Below are 18,651 nucleotides of genomic sequence, written 5' to 3'. Positions count from 1 at the left end.
TAACTAAAATTAAAAATAGAATATTAATGAATTATTATAATGTATTGATTTGGTACAGATATGGATTTAATATGAAGTGATTACGCATACCATTATTTGGAGTGCTCATCTAATTTATTTAATAATAAGAGACTTTATTAAGTAAAATATATTAGTTGTTTAGATGAATCCATGAGGCAAAAATCTTAGATGAATTTTTCGCCATATGTTTAAAGGAGTCGATAGAATCTCAGTTAATTTAGTTTAAATAATACTTTTCAAAAGAAAAAGGTAAAAAACTTTGGAAGGTTCTTCTGTCAATTTGAAGAGAGATCCTTTTCAAATAAAATGTTTTATTAAGTAAATAATTAATGGTTTAGAAGAATCTGTGTGACCAATAAATATACTTTCAGTTGATTTTTTGGCAACAAGCGTAAAAGAGCTGATAAGATTTCAATTTATTTAATTTTAGAAAAGGTTTGGAAAAAGAAGAAAATAAACTTTGGAAGGTTCTTCTACCAGTATAGTATAAAACGAGAGAGAGAGGGAGATCCTTCATCAGAACAAATAATCAAATCTAAAATAATTAAGAGAGAGAACTAAATCAACATGTTAAATGTTTTTGAGTTATGGATTGTGATAGTTTCACTCTTAGTGTTAAAGCTATGTCATTGGATTTATCAATGGAGAAATCCAAAATGTAATGGAAAACTTCTTCCAGGATCAATGGGGTTTCCAATCATCGGGGAGACTTTCGAGTTTATGAAGCCTCATGATGTTCTTCAGTTTCCATCATTTGTCAAAAAGAGAGTCATTAGGTTATTTCGATTCTTTCTATGCGATGCATTAATATTTTTAAGATTAATATTTTAGAAGCTTAGGTTTACATAATATTTTGTCCTAATCACCCTAAATTCACTTTTTTTGTTTTAGCCTTATATAAATATCATAACTCACTTTGCTTTGTCAACTTTTGGGGGACAAACATATAATAGACATGGACCTGTTTTTCGGACAAGCTTATTTGGAAGCAAAGTTATAATCTCAATGGATAACGAATTGAATATGGAGATAGCAAAGACAAATCGTACTATTGGTGTCCCGAAGAGCATAACAAGGCTATTTGGCGATAACAACTTATTCGTGCAGAGCATAGAGTCCCATAAACATGTCCGAAGCTTGACGTTCCAGTTGTTGGGTCCTCAGGGTTTAAAATTGAGAGTTATTGAGGACATCGATCTCTTGGCTCGCAAACACATGGAGGAAGGAGCTAGGAACGGGTTCCTTAACGTCAAGGAAGCAGCAAGCAAGGTAAAAAAAAATGTCAATCATATCGCAGTGTCCTTATCTGTTGGCAAATATTTACATTCCATTAGACAAGGAATATAGACTATCTCAAAAGTCTTCATCTTATCAATCGTTACAGATATTAATTGAATGCCTTGCAAAGAAAGTTATGGGCGACATGGATCCAGAGACGGCGAAAGAACTCGCAATTTGCTGGAGAAAATTTCCGAGTGGCTGGTTTCGCTTCCCTTTCAAAATTCCTGGGATGGGTGTCTATGATATGATGAAAGTAATTATTTTCAAAAATCTTGCTAGCCTTATTTATGTATTAGCTCCTTTTTAAAACGATAGAGGTCGTGATATAGTGATATTTCTCGTGCAGGCAAGAAAGAGAATGATGAATTTGCTAAAGGAGGTAGTGTTGAAGAAGAGAGCATCAGGAGAGGAGTTTGGGGAGTTCTTCAAAATCATATTTGGAGAAAACGAAAGAGGAAAAGAAAAGATGAGCGTGGAGAATGCGATCAATTACATTTATACATTTTTCCTGATTGCTAACGAAACAACGCCACGTATTCTTGCTGCGACAGTAAAGCTCATAAGCGAAAAGCCTAGAGTCATGCAAGAGTTACAGAGAGAGCATGCGAGAATAGTCGGAGATAGGACTGAGAAGGATGCTGCCTTAACATGGGAAGACTACAAATCCATGACTTTCACCCATATGGTTTGTACTTGCAAAAATCAACGACATTGCACAAATCATATATACAGAATATCTACCATTTTGCTTCATCATGTATTGACATATCCTAGTAGCTCACACAAGCATGGTGTTATGTTTCAGGTGATCAATGAGTCTCTTAGGATCACAACGACGGTGCCTGTAGTGCTTAGAAAACCTGATCATGATATCCAAGTCGGTGATTATACTATTCCGGCGGGTTGGACCTTCATGGGATATCCTAATGTCCATTTTAACCCAGAAAAGTATGAGGACCCTTTTGTATTTAATCCATGGCGCTGGAAGGTGATTTAATTTTGGTCTTCATCTGTTACGTTATACTCTTTATTCCACTAGTCAAGTCCATAAACATTTAACATCTATTAAAAAAACTCACAGGGTAAAGACCTTAGTGCTTTGGTATCCAAGAATTACGTCCCCTTTGGCGCTGGTCCGAGACTCTGTGTAGGGGCTTACTTTGCTAAGCTGCTCATGGCCATTTTCATCCACAATTTGTGTAGATACAGGTTTTATTTTGTTCTATCACCTAATGAATAATTCAATTCATTTTCCACTAAAATTAAAGTCTTCACTTACATATATACCTATGGCTTGCAGGTGGTCAATGAAGGTAGAGACAACCGTAACTCGAAGCTATATGCTTATGTTTCCACAGGGATGTGATGTTCAATTCTCAGAAGATACCAAAGTGGATTAGAAGGCTGGTTATTGGAGTAGTTATATTCCAATCGAATTTTTATATATATTTTATGTTGAATAAATAAGACAGATGGTTATAATCTATGAATATGCTTCCATCATTAATAAATAAATATATTTTATTTGATAATATTATATAGGGGTGAGAAAAAAATCAGAGTCCGGAAATCCAATCCAATGAAAAGTAAATTCGAACAAAATTGAATCCGCATAAGATCTGAATGGATTCTTGTTTTAAAGTGAATTTTTAAGGTTTTCTCCACTTTACAATCATTTCATATTCATGCCACCAAGTTTTTATCAATGACTGTTTAAAAGTTTTCAAATTTTTGATATAAAATTGGATCCAAATTTAAAACGGGTTCAACCGAATTTTTGATGTGTTATGATATCTGAGATGGACATCAAATTGCATCAACTTATAAAAAATTTAATATAATACTATGTACAGATCTATACTATTATTTGCGAAGTAAATTTTTGGAATCGAACTCTCACGTTAAAAGTTAGAACGGTTAATATCTATAATACCCTTAATGAATTTTATATATAATTAATTATATAACCAAAAACGAATTTTTATTAATAATATTAACTTTTTAAAAAATAAGATAAGTCTTATATATTGTGTTGTTATCATAAAACATATTTTTCAATTATAAAATTTAAAAATAAACTATAAAACAATTATAATAAATTCAGTGGTTAAAGTCAATGTTATCTTTAATAAATTTTAATTAAACTATAAAACAATTTTTTTGAAAACATAAATAATAAGTTATTATGATGGTTTTTGAATTAATAAAAAATAAACTAATAAATATTTGTTAAACGATTAAGCCCGCATATGCAGGCAAGACACCTAGTAAAAAATTATTATCAAATATCTATATTATAATATAATATATTATATTCTATATGTCAATTACAAAATATAAAAAATATACATGAGATTTTTTTTATAAAACTAGTGCTTTATGAATTTACGTTGAACACAAGTTAAATCAAACCTCTGACGCAGTTTGATGTTAAATGAATATCATCATTTTTTTTATAAAGACTCTATTTTCTATCACTCTTATCTTCCTCAGAAAGCGATACGGAATTTTTATTTTTATTCAATTATTCGGATTCATCTCTGGTGAATTTCAGATTGATACTGTATATTTTAATCTTTTGAGTGTTACTTTTGTTAAAATATATTGGGTTAGTATGTCTGGTTTATTCGGTTCTTCTTTTATTTTTCACCTTTTGTATGCTCAACTCCATTTCTTCGGTGAAAGTTTATATCTGTCAATAATGCAGCTTTTGCTCGATCTTGCGAGAAAAATCTCACATGCCACTTGATTTAGACTTATTTGTACAAATAATCAGGCTTGAGGAAGTGGAGTCTTTGAAACCTGTGTTACGGTCTGCTTGAGGAAGAAAGTCCAGACGAATACAAGTATAGCATGATGATGATCAAATCTTATATATTTAAACAGAATCATGACTTCTTTCATGTGTTATTTGTGTGTAAAAAGTGCACAAGCAGACAAGTGAAAAGATGGAGAGAGAAGCTGCATTCCAGGCAAAAAAGAAGCCAAAGAAAAGGCTGAATCCCGGAGGAAAGTAGCAAAAGAGAAAATGATGAAAAAGACGCGACATGGTCAGCCTGTAATGAAATACAGAAGAGAGCATCTTCTTGAATCAATCGAGAAATCTGCTGAAAATTATGGAAGTAGAACCTCATGGCCACCTCATTTTCAAGACAACCTTGCTTTCAGTTCTGGTATGTTGTGTCGATTTGAGGTAAGAATTTGTAGTTTTTGGATAGGGTTTGCAAGTATCAGCCCATTGGTTGTTCACAGTTTCTTCTTTCATAAACTGATGAATATAAATCTTATATAAATTTAAGAAATTTTTATTCCAAACTTTATTACAAAGACACAAGATTTGCTTAACATATTAAAAAGCTATTGAAATGCTTATATTGCTGTTGATTCCAACAATTTTAGTGAAGAAAATATGAAAGACAACAAACATACATGGACGGTGAAACTCCTAAAACAGCAAGTTTACTTTATGGCTAGATGTGAAACACCAATCTCTGGATTTTTTTGTATTGTCCACACAAATTCAGGCATGTCCAATCTCGGTCCTGCGAGTGTCCTGTATATGTATATCCTCTCAACTGGAGAGCTGTCAGGTCTTGTCTCTAGAGGATGTTCATCAATGACTTCAACATTTAGCTTTGGCATTTTTTGACTCAGGAGCTTGCAAGCACCAAAACTAACGCAGCAAGATGACATCCAAAGGGACCGCATGGTTTCTAGTTTCGCCGCGTTCTCCAGTAAAGCAGTGTCTCCAAAAGGGCAATCCCTAATCTCAAGCTTGTTTAAACTCTCACAGCCTGACAACAAGTGGTGTAGCATCAAGTCACTGTCACCAGCAAATGCTATTGATAGCATCCTAAGCTTCTTGCCATGTGTCCCAATGTATTCAAAGGCCTTGTCAGTGAGGAGACCAGAGACAGAGAGGCGTTGAAGATCCTTGCATCTTTCAACTATGGCTTTGAATCCTTCATCAAGTGGCTTCTGTGTTTTGTGATCAGGAGCAAATGGCTCCATTACACAGAGGCGGAAGCATTTGAGATTTGGACGGTTTCTTGCTATGGTAATCATAGCTGCGTTTGTAAACTGGACACAGAAGTAGAGAACAGACTCGAGATTTGGACAGCCTTCAGACACGGAGACCAGACCTTGTTCAGTCATAGCTACATTTGTATCGTTAAGACCTTCTGCTCCAGATGGAAACACCCTTAGTTCTCGCAGTTCCTTACAAGACGAGGCAACAACTTCGAGACCTTTGTCCTCTATCAAGTCCATTACCTGTGAGAAAACGTCTCATTTATTAGTAAAGAAACCAACATAGTAAATAATCCTGAGCATATTTTTTCGGAACAGAAGAACGGAACCGAACTTCACATTTGGATCCTATCAATAATCGAGCCGATCCTATATTTCTAGAATAAAAAAACTGAACCGAGAACCGAATAGATATCTGAATTCTGTAATATAGTTTATCTACTTTGTTGCCAAAAAAAAAAAAAAAAGTTTATCTGCTTATAAATGTTAATTATATTCAATTCTAAGATAATCAAATAATTTTAAAAGATTATTTATAAACCAAAATACCAAAATTTTTTACAAATAACAAGAATGCATGATACTCACCCATAGCTTCTGCAAGTTGGAGCATCGAGTAAGAAGCTCGACAAGATTAGGCATTTGGACAGTAGCATAGCTCAAGTTCAATGAGGTAAGACCAGGACAAACAGAGTAAAGAAGTGGAATATACTCAGGGAGGACATCCCAAAGACCAGACAAGCTCTTAAGCTCCTTCATCTCTGAAAATGCTTGTGATAACTTTGAAACCGCTTCTTGATCTAGCTTATCTGAGAAAGAACCTGTGCCAAGCTCAACCAGCTGCGGAGCTAGACGAAGCAAGCTCCCCAGAGCGTCTAGACTCACAGCTCGATTCAGCTTGAGAGACTTGAGGTTTGGAGATCTGCTCACGAGACGCTCTAAGTCTGAGAGTTTAACCTCTGAGTCTAAACAAGAGAAGTCAAGAGAGACGAGAGAAGTCAAAGTCTCTGGGAAATAGCTAAGCCAGTCTCCTCCAAGATCTTCAACTATGCACTCTCGCAATTCCAGCTCTCTGAGGTTACTGTTTTTGAAAAATAACACAACAAGAAACAAAAGTTGTTACTTATGAGACAAGAAACAAAGGTTTCTTCATAGTTCTAAATCAGTCCTAGCCGGAACGATTTTTGAAAAATCTGATTCATAGTACTTAAATCCGATTAAACTAATAAATCAGTTTAAATAGTTCTATCTAATTTAAATATGTTAAACTAAATAATAATATTAGTACAAATCCACAAATTTGTTAAACCATTATTTTGTATATCTAATTTTGATAATTCATCAAAATAATTTTATAAGTAAACCCGAAAACTAAAATATATCATATAATATAAATTATATATAAAATAAATTAATAATTCGTTAATTTCCAAGCTAGTCGATAATCCTATATAGTGCTAATCCTTTATAAAGAGTCTAGTTACTGCCTAACATTTTTTTTTTGTTCCGAGACCGAACCTGCAAGCTACTGCAATGGCTGCAAGACCATCAGTAGAGAAACCTTCACAAGAAGTCAACACAAGAACCTTAAAATCCTTAAACGAAGCAGCAATCTTCTCCAAGCACTCATCAGTCACCACCATTCTCTTCAACCTCAACTCTTCAAGAGACGGGCATTTCACCGCCATAGCCTCAATCCACGGCCAAGCATAACCACCCCAACCGTCAGGAACCAAGTTGTAGTCAGCGAAGTGAGGCTTCCCTTTCAGAGTCAGAGACCTCATCTCCGGGAACCGCCGTGCAACCGCCTCAGGGGTAACCGCGTAACAGTTTCTGACAATGACACGTTTCCTAGTTCGCCGCTCGGTCTCGAACCATGACTTGCAGACCAGAGAAACAGAGTTTCGATCCTCGTTGGAGTCGACGAAGGAGAGGATATGCTCAAGAACCTTAGATGGTAATCGGAGATCCATCGAGAGGTTTTAGATTTGATTCGAAGTGAGTGATCTGAGTCGAAAGGATGAAGGTTTTGGTATAATATATATAAAGTGTGGAAGTGGAGAGACAAAGACTAGTGTGACAAGACAGGAGAAACAAAGGAGACAGTGTCCATGTGAGACCTTTAATAAAGTTGCCCATGTGAGGACGCCGGCTATGTCTGTATAGGTCACTAATTTAGTTTAGTGGTCTTAATCATAATTACACCACCAAACCGATTATTACATGTAATCTGTGTGCATATGGTCTAATCATTTATGGAATTACTCAGATCACACACATGATTTCAAACTTTTTAATTAGTAGTTTACTTATTCTTAGCTGTTAAAGATTCAACATCTTTACAGTGGAGACACCATTTGCTAACGTATACCTATCATCTTTTATTCGACATCTCTACCATGTTATTATTCTTCGGTGCTGAAAAGTCGGATTCCAATATCCACCACTTTGTGTTGCTGTCGGGAACCAATAATGTCCATCTTCTTGTCTTATATTCACGTGTCACATTCTAAATATTTCTAACAAGTGAAAGATGACTAATCTGACCAAACCCACAAAACATTGTCGTTTAATTAGCAAATAATGCTGATGAAAAGTCTTCACTTGTTCTCTTCCTCAATTCTCCACCGATTTGCTTCCCGCAGCATGTTTTGTTTTCAACTAATTAAAGTTATAATTGGTTAAAGAGATTGTAGATTCGTTAATAACCGGTTATTAACTCAAAAGCATCAATCTTTTTTCCCTTTTTTCTGGCTTGATTGGTATTAGAATTCGAAATGGGCCAGTGAACTTAAATGAGCCATTGAACTTTAAGAGACCCAAGTAAGTGAGATCCTTGCTAGCTGAGTTTCTATCGGTGTATTTGATTATGGCTATAAAAGTGAAAGACATTTTAGAACGAGTTAAACTGATATCTCTCAACCAAGGAGGAGCCTACTTCAATACTCAAGGACAAGATTCATCTGTTATTCTCCGTGTAAAAGAAGATCATGATGGTGCAGGGGCTTCAGGAAGCTCTGTTTCTGCTATTAACCTTGTGAGATTATAGCTTCCACAGTCTCCCGGTAAACAACAAACAACTAACTCCATTAGCTATTCGTTTTTACGCATTGCGGCATTGGTGCTCTTTAACTAAAGACTCTGGTGTCTCTTTGGTGTTTGCTTTTTTCGCAGGCAGTCTTCGAGTTGAGGTTAAGAGATGGCGGTACCGCTGATTTGCTGCTCTTCAGATACTATCTTTGTTCAGTCGAGAAAACAAGTTGTATTGCTCGGTTCTAAGTCTTCTCTAGCGATCAACAACATGCTTTCCGCAGCATACTCTGTTTATGATCTCCAAAGCCGGTCCTAGGCAAAACCGAATGAATTTTTTAAAAAAATTACATAGACATAGGTTTCTAAAATTATTTAAAAAAAATAAAAATTGAAATCTTTACTAAATGGCCTAAAGTCTCCCAAAATCTATGGGCAAGCCCTGGTCATCTTAATAAAACAGTTAGAGGCTTAAACTGATTCCAGTTTTCAGCTCAACGGGCAGTAAATTTGTGATTTTTTTGTGGGTGTTTTTGCTGAGAAGGTGATTCAAACAGATCCTTCATGAGATGAGATGGGATTCTAGGAAGAGTATAAGAGTAATGTAGCTGAGATGGCGAAGGGAAACAAAAACTCCGAGAAAGTTGTGACTCTTGCTTGTCAACACTTCGCTTGTAGTACTGTCTTTGATTCTTCTTCTCTTACTCGCTTACTCTCCAAGTAATAAAGAGATTCCATGTTTTAATGGTTGCTTGTGTTGTAAAGAGCATGATCAACGTTTTGGTTTCTGTAAAGTTAATAAATAAAGGAGGCGTCTTCTGGTAATGGCAATGTGGAAACTTAACCGAGTTTTGTAAGTATGTGATTTGATTTGTGAATATGGAGTTGCTCAGACAGCCATCATTGTTTTGGCAGGTTCAAAACTCAAAAGCAAGCATGTGACAAATTCGACCCTTCGTTCTACCCTCTTTTTAAGAAATGGTATGATGATTACTTTTACATTAAGGTCTGCGGTTAATTTAACACCATTCCAATTGTTTTTGTGAGATCTTAGCATGTTCTGGAACTAGAGACTTTAATTATTAGACTCATGTGTAAGGAATAGGTTTAATTATTAGAGTCATGTGTAAGAGTCTCAAGGTGTGGTTAGGTTGATGCAATAATAAAAGCTTTTGTCCTGTGTGGTTTGAAAACTCTAGAAAAACTTAAATGGTTTGCGACACTAACAAAGCTTGGAGGGATATTTTTTGATGATCTGAATGACTATGTCAGAAGATGTGTCTGTCATTTGCAACAGCAACAAAGCATTTGACAATTTGTCTTTAGAAACTTCCTAGTTATCAATTCAAAAGAAAAAAAAACTTCCTAGTTAGCTAATTTGAATTCTGAGACGATTTCTGCAGAAGTGCTAGCTCAGTAATACAAGCTTATATATATATACCCATAAAGACATTCAGTGAGCAACACAAGGCATGTCAACAGTTATCAAGGTGGAGTATTTTGAATTAACTTGGTAAGATTAGATATCTGCTTTGTTTATAAAATCTCTTCTGTCTCTTATAGAAACCTCTCGTGCCACATATTTGTTACCAATATACTATTTCTGTTTAAAAAAAAAAATATATATATATATATATATATATACTATTTCTGTTTCGTAATATATGATGTTAGTTTTATAATTGGTTCAATCACTTTTTTTCATCTGTTAAATTCATTGATAGACCTATGAAAGGTCATAAAGGTGTTACAAATCAAACCACCATCTGACATCCCCTCAAAAAATACCATCACTTCAAGACCAATCTATACAAACCATTGATCTACAGCCAAAAAAAACATTCCAAAATAAGTTCCTAAATAATTGGTTCAATCACTTTAAATTGATATTTTTAGTGATGCTTTTAGATAAAAAATATTTTTTTTAGTTTTTGTGTTTTAGGCATAACATTTTATAATTTAAAATAGATGGAGTATATATATTTTTTAAAAGGTGTATGACCAGGGATATAAGTTATAAGAGTATCTCCAACCCAGAACACTATTATAGTGTCAAAACCACATTATTTTAGTATAATTTCAACACAAAAAAAAGGTTTTTTTCCAACCATAACACCAAATTTTACACTAAAAGCTATTTTATAATATTATATGTATTTATAGTTTTATTTGTCATTTATTTAATTGTCCATTTTATTAATAAATTAAGTGAATAATTTTTTAGTGGGGTGAATAGTGTTTTAGTGTGGTGAATAGTGTCATACCAAATTTGGTGTGAAATTATAGTGTTGCATTAAAATAGTGTGATTTTTAGTGTTGGATTGGAGAAGTTTTTAGTGTCAAAATTACACTAAAATAGTGTTTTGGATTTGGGTTGGAAATGGCCTAACCATGCAAAGTTTTTTTTGGCTTAGATAACCATGCAAAGTTCTTAATATGTTATCAAAATCAAGAAAGTAAATCTTTGTTCATTCTAGCTGAATACTATTGATTTTTTCTCGAGTTGTGGATGCAGAAATCATGAGGAATGGAGACGCTATTAGATGCTTGTGTCAGCCCAGAAGAGTGTATTTTGTTAATCAAGGTTATTATCATATTATGCTCATTGGCTCTTTGTTAATTTTGAGTAAAAACCCTTAAAAGGGTAAGAGTCTAATGAAGAATGAGACAGTAGACCTATAATGAAAAAAAGAAAAATTTGGCGTCATCTCATCATGAGTTACTGACTGAAGGAAGGCCATGACGATGATGATGGAGTGTACAAAACCACTTACGACAGTTAAGAGTAGATTTGAGTTTAAAGCCCTACCCAAAATGGATCACAGTCAATTGAAGAGTGAGAAAGTAATGAAGAGGCCTTTAGTTCTGCGTCATCTCATCATAACTTACTGACAGAGGGAGATGGAGTATACTAATTAGTACCATCGTGATGATGATACGATAAAGTTAAAACTTTACCAACCTACTGACACAGTTAAAAGGCATGAGTCTGAGTTAACAAGCCATTCGGTGCATGCACGCGCGTTATTAGATAAAGCTTAGCCACTTGCTCGGCAAATGTTCACGAGAACAAAACTTGATAAGTGAGATAACATTTTTCTTTTGTAAACTGAGATAACATTAAATCTGATGATATGATTTACTATTTTATATGAATGACATTTCAAACATTTGAACCAATCGTTTAATGTTCTTAAATCATCTTCAGATTCACCATACGTCAGTGTCTCATTTTGTCTTGATTCAAGAAACGCCCGTGATTTTCATTTCAATTCTCCATAGTGTCCACTGTCCAGATCGCTCTCGTTTTCGTTGTCTCTAATGGCGACAGGAAAAAAAAAAAAATTCGTCCCCCGGATATACCACACCAACATACATACGTAAATGTTGTAATTACATTGGGTTGTTCGATCTCATAAAACCAAACCAATTAAAACCAAACTTAATGGAATAAACTGAACGGATTGAAATTTTTAAAAAAATCATAGATATTGTTTGGTATACAAACTGATCAAACAAAATAATTAGAAGAAACCAATTAATTAAAATATATTGGTATATTTATTTATGAAATTTATATAAAAATAATAATCTATACATAATTTATCTTATTAATATAATATTCATATTTAAAACATTTGTTTTGATAACTTTTTTATTTTTTTCATTTTCATAAATTAAATAAAGTATTTTTGGAAAATATATTGGTAAATATTTGTATAAATATAGTTATTTAATAATATTATAATATTATATTTTCTTATATTTATTTTTAATAGTTAAATAAAACAGAAAATATTTTATATAAAAGTTAGAGTACTAGGACATATATTTATGTTTTAATAAATCCGATTTCTAATCATATAAACTAAAATATGTTATAAAGATAAATATAACTGTTGTTTTTAATATAAAACTGAAAAAAACCGAAAATTCTTAATATATAAATCGAACCAAACTAAAATAGATATTCCCTCTGTTTCATAATACTTGATGTTTTGTAATAGTGCACAAAGATTAAAAAAATTACATTTTTCTAGAAACATATTTTAAACATATAATTTTAAAATCAGTTAACCAATTATAAAAAAGACTGTAAAATCTAATTGGTTGAAAAGTTTCCAATAAAGTTAAAGTTAACCTTAAAATTTCAAAACTTCCTTAAAATCTCAAAACTTCATGTAAATTGAAACAAAACAAACCTTCTAAAACATCATCTATATTGAAACGGAGGAAGTATGATACTAACATGGTTACTAATATCTGTAAAATGAAATATCAAAACACTAAAAACAAATTAAAAAAACAAACTGAAACCGAATTGAACACCCCTAAATTACTTCAAAAAATACAATAACACCAAGCTCGACCATGTCTCAAACTACCACCAAACCAAGGCAAGATATTTTTTCTTTTCTATTTCATAAAATAACGTCACACCTACCATATCTAATCCATGTCTGCAACACAAACAAAAATTTGAATTCCCCCATAAAGTGAGGAGAGAGAGAGAGAGAGAGAGAGCAAGTAAAATACTGTATACCAATCAATTCCTTTCTTTTGATGCATGAAAAAAGATCTAGATATGATCTCAAAAGAGCCAAATGCACAGCTGGATCCAATCCAAATCCAATGCAATGAAAACATGTTAGCTGTAAAAATGGTCCTACTCTTTCTTTTCTTTCATTATTACACTCAATAGAATCAATTATATTCACTTATTATCTCTCTCTCTCTCTCTCTAAAACCAATAAAGTCTCTGTTTTTCTACTCAAAGAGAGGTTTTTTTGTAGACAGAGAAGCATAAATTCTTGTCCTGAGTGTAGTACAAAGTGGAGCCCCACTGATTGATGCCCTCACAGCAACGGCTTCATTTCCCAAACTCTAACTTTTATCTCTTCTCTTGTTTTGAGTGATCTATCTTTACGAAGATGGGTGTTTTTGTCTACTTATTATTGTCACGTCGAATCCAACGTGGCATCTCTCTCTCCACTGTATGCCAGCTCACTCACACTCCCCTCCCCTCCCCTCTCTCGCATTTTATAAATCTCCTCCTCTCTCACTTGTTTCCTTCACTGAGTCAAGTGTGTGAGAGACTGTAGAGTGAAAAAGAGAGACATTTAAAAACAAAATGGTGGGTATGAGCTGGTTCATGTGTATGATGATGATGGTGTGTGTGATTTCTTGTGGTGAGGCTGCTCCTGGAGCTAAGTTCGAGGACCTTTACCGTTCAAGCTGGGCTATGGATCATTGTGTCAACGATGGAGAAGTCACAAAACTCAAGCTTGACAACTCCTCTGGTACATAATCTCTAACCAATCCCTTTCTTCTCTCTGTTCTGTTTCTTCTGGTGTTTATGTAAACTCATGTTTGATTCATTGTTTCAGGAGCTGGGTTCGAGTCGAGGAGCAAGTACTTGTTCGGTAAAGTCTCTATCCAGATTAAGCTCGTGGAGGGTGACTCTGCAGGAACCGTCACTGCTTTCTACGTACGTAACAAACAAACAAACAAACAAATAAAAACACTCTTTTGCTCAGTTTCTTGGACTCTAAATCTGGAAATCTTACAATGTTTTCTCCTTTTTACAGATGTCTTCAGAAGGTTCGAACCACAACGAGTTTGACTTCGAGTTCTTAGGCAACACAACGGGTGAGCCTTACATAGTCCAGACAAACGTCTACGTGAACGGAGTTGGAAACAGAGAGCAAAGACTCAACCTTTGGTTCGATCCCACCACTGAGTTCCACACTTACTCTATCCTCTGGAGTAAACGCAGTGTTGTGTAAGTCTTCTTGCTCAATGATGAGACTGTGGACCCATATTTGTAATGATTCTTTTATTTTTTTTATTACAGGTTTATGGTAGACGAGACTCCTATTCGTGTCCACAAGAATCTTGAGGATAAAGGCATCCCATTTGCTAAAGATCAAGCGATGGGAGTGTACAGCTCCATATGGAACGCAGATGATTGGGCAACACAAGGAGGTCTTGTGAAAACAGATTGGAGTCACGCTCCCTTCATTGCTTCTTACAAAGATTTCAAGATTGATGCTTGTGAGGTTCCGACAACAACTGACCTAAGCAAGTGTAATGGAGAAGACCAGAGATTCTGGTGGGATGAGCCGACTGTGTCTGAGTTGAGTCTTCATCAGAATCATCAGCTTATTTGGGTTCGAGCTAACCATATGATCTATGATTATTGCTATGATGCTGCGAGGTTTCCTGTTACTCCTCTTGAGTGCCAGCACCATCGCCATTTATAGTTTAATGTCCAATCTTGTGTTTTAACTTGGGCAAGAAGTTATTGTGGTCAAGAGTACATGTAGCTCTTTGATGATTCTGTTTATGTATAAATAATCAAATTTCTATTGATTTTGTTTAATTTTAAATTTGGGTTTAAATAGAAAATGCCATATTTGTGGAAACAGCCTCAAACACACTTAACGTTATAGCTTTTAGGGTTTTCTTTTAATGTTTCAAACCCTAATCTCGAGGAAAACAAAAGCTTGATTATGTATTATTGTTTTCTTTAACAATGGAGACAGATCTTTAACAATGGTTTAAGATCTTTGACAATGAAGGCACTACCAATTACTACTTCAACTTCCCTCATTGGATTGTAACATCTCAAAAGTTAAGAGCCTTGAAGCACAAGTCATCTCACCTTGGTTTTAGATTACCTCCTTAATCATCAATCCTTGGAAGTTTTCGAAAACTTACTTCACTCTCTTAATCTCTTGTGATTCTGTACAACCAACCTCATCTCTCAGATTTCTTCACAGATCCAAACTTTCCTCTTTTAGAGTAATTAGCTCTAGAAATTTTGCTTAGGCCCTCAATGAACTTAGGGTTAGTTGCCTCTTCTCCAAGAATTTAATTGAAAGAACTTTTTGCAGCTTGATAGATTTAGAGGTTTTTGGTGATAAGCTCCAGAGACTTAAAAGGTTGTGAGTTGTTTCCATTTATACTCAGAAGAGGCCATTGTGAAGATTAACACACCAAATCCCAAAACTTTCCTATGGAACTCAAACGCAGTCACTGCTAGTGTTCATTCCTTAGACATGTTAGTTTCTCTGCCGGCAAAGCAAAGGAAAAAAAAGGGGAGAAGTAGGGTTATGCAACCAAATTTTACTCAAACTATTTTGTAACACTATGTATACAAATATGTATACAATTTGCCCGTTATCTCTTGGGCTTTATCTTTCTTTTCCAATTTTCTTTCCATAAAAATAATCATGTTTTTTTTTAATGTAGACCAAACATCAAAATAAAATAAAATTTGATGATTATTTATTTCCATATTCAAATTTAATGATATATAATAAAGTATTAAGTGGTTCATTTAATGTTACTTTTTTAATAATTCTATTAAGATCGGTCCAATTAAAAAAAAAAGGTCGAAGAGCGCTCTTAACTTGACACGTAAGCATGCTTCTCAATTTTTTAATAATAAAAATTATAAAATTATTTAATAATATTAAATAATATTTCGAAAATTATTATATATTATTATATTTCTAACTTTACTATTTATTATTATATTAATGATGATTTATAAGTTATTACCTTATTTTAAAAACTTACAAAAATTATAAAACAACATTAAATGTAAGTGTCAATGTCATAATTAATCCAAACCATGTCGTCTTTATTAGTATGTCATGTCATCATTTTAGTTTTCAAAATTAATGTGATGATGATATGTGTCAAAATCACTTGGTAAATAATGTATAGGGGATCCAAGTTCTCAACTCCCTGGTCCAAATAATTACTCCTAAGTTTTCATATATCGATCTCCTTTTTTTATTAAATGCATATATTTTACCAAATTTAGGTAAACTAGTTACATATTGCATATGCAAAAAGTCTAAGAAAATTGGTCAAAGCAATAAAAGTAATAAAGACCATATATGTTTGAACATAATTAAGACCATATATTTTCTTATGTGTATATATATATTCGTACATTCTTCTTAATAATCATATATGCACATAAGAAAAAATTTAAGAGAGATGAATATGAAGAAATGCATTTTATTGATGATGATGGTATCAATAATAATTGTGACCATGGAAAGAAAAGTAGAAGGAAATGCATGCATGGACAAATGTTTGTTCTTGTGCGGATTTTTCTTTCAAGATCCAGTAGCATGCCCAGACGAATGTGAGCTCAAATGTCATCCACCTAGTCTTTCACCTCAATCATCACAGTAATGGTCTCTTCCCTTATTCTATTGAGTTTGATTACCTTTTTGTTGTGTGTTGGTCAGTTCCTGTTTAAAATTGTTTTTTTTTTTGACTAATTGTTCAGAATTGTTTATTGTTAAACTATTATGATTGTTTTTAAGTGATTTAAAGAGAAACAATTATTATTACTTTTAAGAGATTTTTCTATCTCCCAGTTTTTAAAACTCAACATATATGCTATATGTATAACAGTCATGAATGTTCTTTTTTTTTGTGTTTTTACGCAATCATTAATCATCAACAAGTAAATATAAATACAAACTTAAATAATTGCATTTAGTAATCATACAATATGCATTTATTTTATTATGTTGTGTCATGTGTGCATAGAAAAGCTGACATCTTTTATATGGGGAAATTGCAGGATGGAGACTATAGGAATGAGAAAAATAAGAGGATAAATATATCAAACTAATAATTATGTTATTTGTAAGATCGTTTATGTTTACTTACGCTCGCTGCTATGTCCTTAACTCTATAAACATATTAATAAAGGACAGTGCTGGTGATAGCGGATCTCAAAAAATAAATTGTTGGGTACCAAAATATTAAAAATTTAACAAATAATCTTAAAAACATAATTTTGTGGATCCCATTAATATTCGAATATAGTGTATTTTAATATTAATATTTAAAATAAAGATGAAATGTGGCGTTATTTAATGATGTATTTTAATAGAGTATAAATCTAAACACAATCCACTGTTATTATTCAAATGATGATTATAAATTTTATTTTAAAATCTAGTGTTATTTAATTAGTGATTTAAATCCGGTTTTTAAAATCTAGTGTTATTCAACTTTTAAAGATTTTTAAATTTTTGGAAAAATTTTATGTTTACCATTTTCAACGTACCACTTTTCATCTTTACCATCATTAAATGGACATTTTCAAAAGTAATTTATTCATTAAGTGTCAAAATACTCTTGTACCGTTGTTATATATATATATAATAAATCATTATTTAAATAAAAATAAAAAAAATAAAAAAAAAATAAAAAAAATAATTTTTTATGTTTTTGAATTATACTTTTTCAAATTCGAACTTCTTATTTTATTTTTTTTTCAAAATTTGTTTTTTTGAAATTTTTTTGAAAATCAAAAATTATGTTTGAAACAAATTTTTAAAATTTTTATATATTGTTTTAGTATTTATTTATATATTTATTAGAATCCTAAATTTCACATTCCAAAAATCCTACCTCACCACTCAACTCTAAACCCTAAGTCTATATTAGTTAACCCTAAAAATATAAGTGTCTTTTATCCTTCATTTAAAGTGAGGGTAAAAGTGGTTAGTGTAAACATGAAAAGTGGTACTATGAATGTGTTATTTGTGGTAATTTTCCAAAATTCTTTGTATTTTGGATTGATTTCAAATTATTGCTTATGAAGTCTCATGAATAAAGGATTTAATTAAAAATCGAATGCATACTGTAGAGATTTTAGAATCCGTCAACTTAAATTTATTTTAAAATTTTAAAATTTGATAGATTACAAATAATTAATAATTGGTTTTGAATCATAACTAAATAACACCTCCTAAGAGTATTTGCATTGCATAACAATTAAAAATATAATTGTATATCTATACACATAACAAAACCATGGTTAGATTATTCTGTATATATTATGTAATATTACAAATCCTATCCATTGATTCATTTCATCTTCATCTCTCTCTTTCTTCTTTTGCTTATTTTTTCCCGTCATATTTTATTTAATATATGATTTCAATATAAATATGATTAACTGAAAAAATAGATTAAAAAATTACACAAATGATTCAAAACTTGATTTTAAATACAAAAGTGTATCCCAAAATCAATCAAATGTAAAAGTAACCCAAAAGACTAGTAAAATTACAACAACATCCTTATGACCAAACAAAAAAAAATGTATTGAATTTTAATATTATAGCCTTCTGCATGAGAATACTTACAAAGAATAATTTAAATTTTTATAAAAAAATATTTTGATAGGAAAAAAATTGAAATCATGTAATAATAAACATTTCTAAATGATGTAAATTTAGTTTTACT

At 32.5% G+C, this 18,651-nt stretch overlaps 3 protein-coding genes and 1 long non-coding RNA gene across 5 annotated transcripts; 3 read left to right on the top strand and 1 right to left on the bottom strand.

Annotated features, from left to right (window-relative positions):
• Positions 1–528: 528 nt before the first annotated feature.
• Positions 529–2,836, top strand: LOC103858716 (cytochrome P450 708A2). The gene is made up of 7 exons (XM_009136122.3): positions 529–797; positions 975–1,290; positions 1,406–1,555; positions 1,649–1,987; positions 2,108–2,290; positions 2,384–2,511; positions 2,603–2,836. Exons 1-7 carry the CDS (start codon positions 589–591, stop codon positions 2,700–2,702), a joined length of 1,425 nt encoding a protein of 474 aa, XP_009134370.1. The 5' UTR covers positions 529–588; the 3' UTR covers positions 2,703–2,836.
• Positions 2,837–4,580: 1,744 nt separating this feature from the next.
• Positions 4,581–7,446, bottom strand: LOC103858715 (GRR1-like protein 1). The gene is made up of 3 exons (XM_009136121.3): positions 6,850–7,446; positions 5,920–6,412; positions 4,581–5,574 (listed from the first exon to the last, which is right to left on the bottom strand). The coding sequence occupies exons 1-3, from the start codon at positions 7,302–7,304 to the stop codon at positions 4,762–4,764; spliced, it is 1,761 nt and encodes a 586-aa protein (XP_009134369.1). The 5' UTR covers positions 7,305–7,446; the 3' UTR covers positions 4,581–4,761.
• A 253-nt stretch (positions 7,447–7,699) lies between these two features.
• On the top strand, positions 7,700–11,864 carry LOC103858713. Of its 2 annotated transcripts, XR_001957858.2 has the most exons (3): positions 7,700–8,396; positions 8,506–9,874; positions 10,877–11,864. It is a non-coding gene; the product is annotated as an uncharacterized LOC103858713 (long non-coding RNA). The 2 variants fall into 2 exon arrangements; XR_004455948.1 differs by having other exon boundaries at positions 8,506–11,044.
• Positions 11,865–13,390: 1,526 nt separating this feature from the next.
• LOC103858712 (xyloglucan endotransglucosylase/hydrolase protein 9) lies at positions 13,391–14,766 on the top strand. The gene is made up of 4 exons (XM_009136120.3): positions 13,391–13,661; positions 13,749–13,849; positions 13,950–14,143; positions 14,216–14,766. Exons 1-4 carry the CDS (start codon positions 13,493–13,495, stop codon positions 14,622–14,624), a joined length of 873 nt encoding a protein of 290 aa, XP_009134368.1. The 5' UTR covers positions 13,391–13,492; the 3' UTR covers positions 14,625–14,766.
• The last annotated feature ends 3,885 nt before the right edge of the window (positions 14,767–18,651 follow it).

Source organism: Brassica rapa, chromosome A03 (assembly GCF_000309985.2).
Source record: "Brassica rapa cultivar Chiifu-401-42 chromosome A03, CAAS_Brap_v3.01, whole genome shotgun sequence".
NCBI classification, from domain to species: domain Eukaryota; kingdom Viridiplantae; phylum Streptophyta; class Magnoliopsida; order Brassicales; family Brassicaceae; genus Brassica; species Brassica rapa.
The sequence above is the reverse complement of the archived record's forward strand: the minus strand, read 5'-3'. Positions and strand labels throughout refer to the sequence as shown.